This window comes from Calidris pugnax, unplaced genomic scaffold (genome assembly GCF_001431845.1).
Source record: "Calidris pugnax isolate Ruff unplaced genomic scaffold, ASM143184v1 scaffold46, whole genome shotgun sequence".
In the NCBI taxonomy this organism is placed as follows: Eukaryota; Metazoa; Chordata; class Aves; order Charadriiformes; family Scolopacidae; genus Calidris; species Calidris pugnax.
In genome coordinates, this window is record NW_015090769.1 from 184,022 (window position 1) to 185,097 (window position 1,076).

A 1,076-nucleotide genomic window follows, 5' to 3' on the forward strand; every position below is an offset into this window, starting at 1 on the left:
TTTTATAGCACAAACTTTTCTTCTTTTATCTCTCCATCAGCAGCAGTGATTCAGGGGGGAAGTGAAAGCATCCCAGCTCTTTTTAAGGAGAATACAGCTATTTTCTAGCCATTTTTTTTCCTCAATCACAGTGCTACAGTAACACAATTATCAATACTTACTGCAAGTTGAAAAAGCAATCGACAGTGCCAGTAGGGAGTCTGCTGGGAGATCTGGATGGCTTTACGTAACAGAGGTTTTGCTGTATCCACTGAATTCTGAAACAGAAACACACACCCCAGTCAACACAAAAACCAGGCCACTGGGAGCTCCAGCACGAACAATTAATAACTTTTAAACCAGTTGGATTTGGTGTCGATCCCCCGTTAAAGTCTCATAGGTCAGGAGCCTTAAAACATGAAAGAAACTCAATTATTTAACACACAGGCCCACACATCTGTGCTTGATTCAAAGTCTGTTTAAAAGTATTAAATATTTAATTCCTTTGGCCACTGTTCTGCTACACACTTTTTTCCTGCATGTAAAAGAAGAGGCAAACATTTGCTTTAGAGAAAGTAAAGCCTAGTTAAGGCTTTTCTAGAGAAAAAAATAGCCCAGGAATATAACAAAAGACTGAGGAAAACCACCTACTTCCCTCCCTCCCCCCAAATTAACTTGTCTTTGTCTAAACAAGAGCTAAAAGAAACACTGTGTCCCAATAAACTTCCTTTGCTGTGGGAGATCTGCACTGCAAAACCAGCAGCAACTTTCACATCAAGAAAAAACAAATGGTTTTTAGGGTTATGCTTCAGTAGCCTGTATTTACACTACAGCTGCTTTCTGCAAGTTTAGTAAATCTTACTATTCATAGTGATATACTGCTCTGAGACCAAAGACACTCAAATTAACTGCAGCCCCAGGACACCCCCCAGTTTCGGCACTCACCTCCTGACAATACAGCTCGGACAGAAGGCTGGCAGCCTCAAACTTAACATCTTCAAACTGGGGAATCTGGCAGCATCAGAGTTAAGTAAATAATAAACACAGTCTGGGACGCAGCAGCACCCTCACATCCCAAAAAAAAAAAAAAAAAAAAA

At 40.4% G+C, this 1,076-nt stretch overlaps 1 protein-coding gene across 1 annotated transcript in view; it reads right to left on the reverse strand.

Annotated features, from left to right (window-relative positions):
- The window catches only part of MAU2 (MAU2, sister chromatid cohesion factor), a 17,647-nt gene that overhangs the window by 15,656 nt on the left and 915 nt on the right, over positions 1–1,076 (reverse strand). The window contains exons 3-4 of the mRNA XM_014938404.1: positions 925–990; positions 162–257 (exon numbers count right to left, since the gene is read on the reverse strand). Coding sequence (XP_014793890.1) covers positions 162–257; positions 925–990 — 162 coding nt within the window. The remainder of the gene's footprint in view (positions 1–161; positions 258–924; positions 991–1,076) is intronic.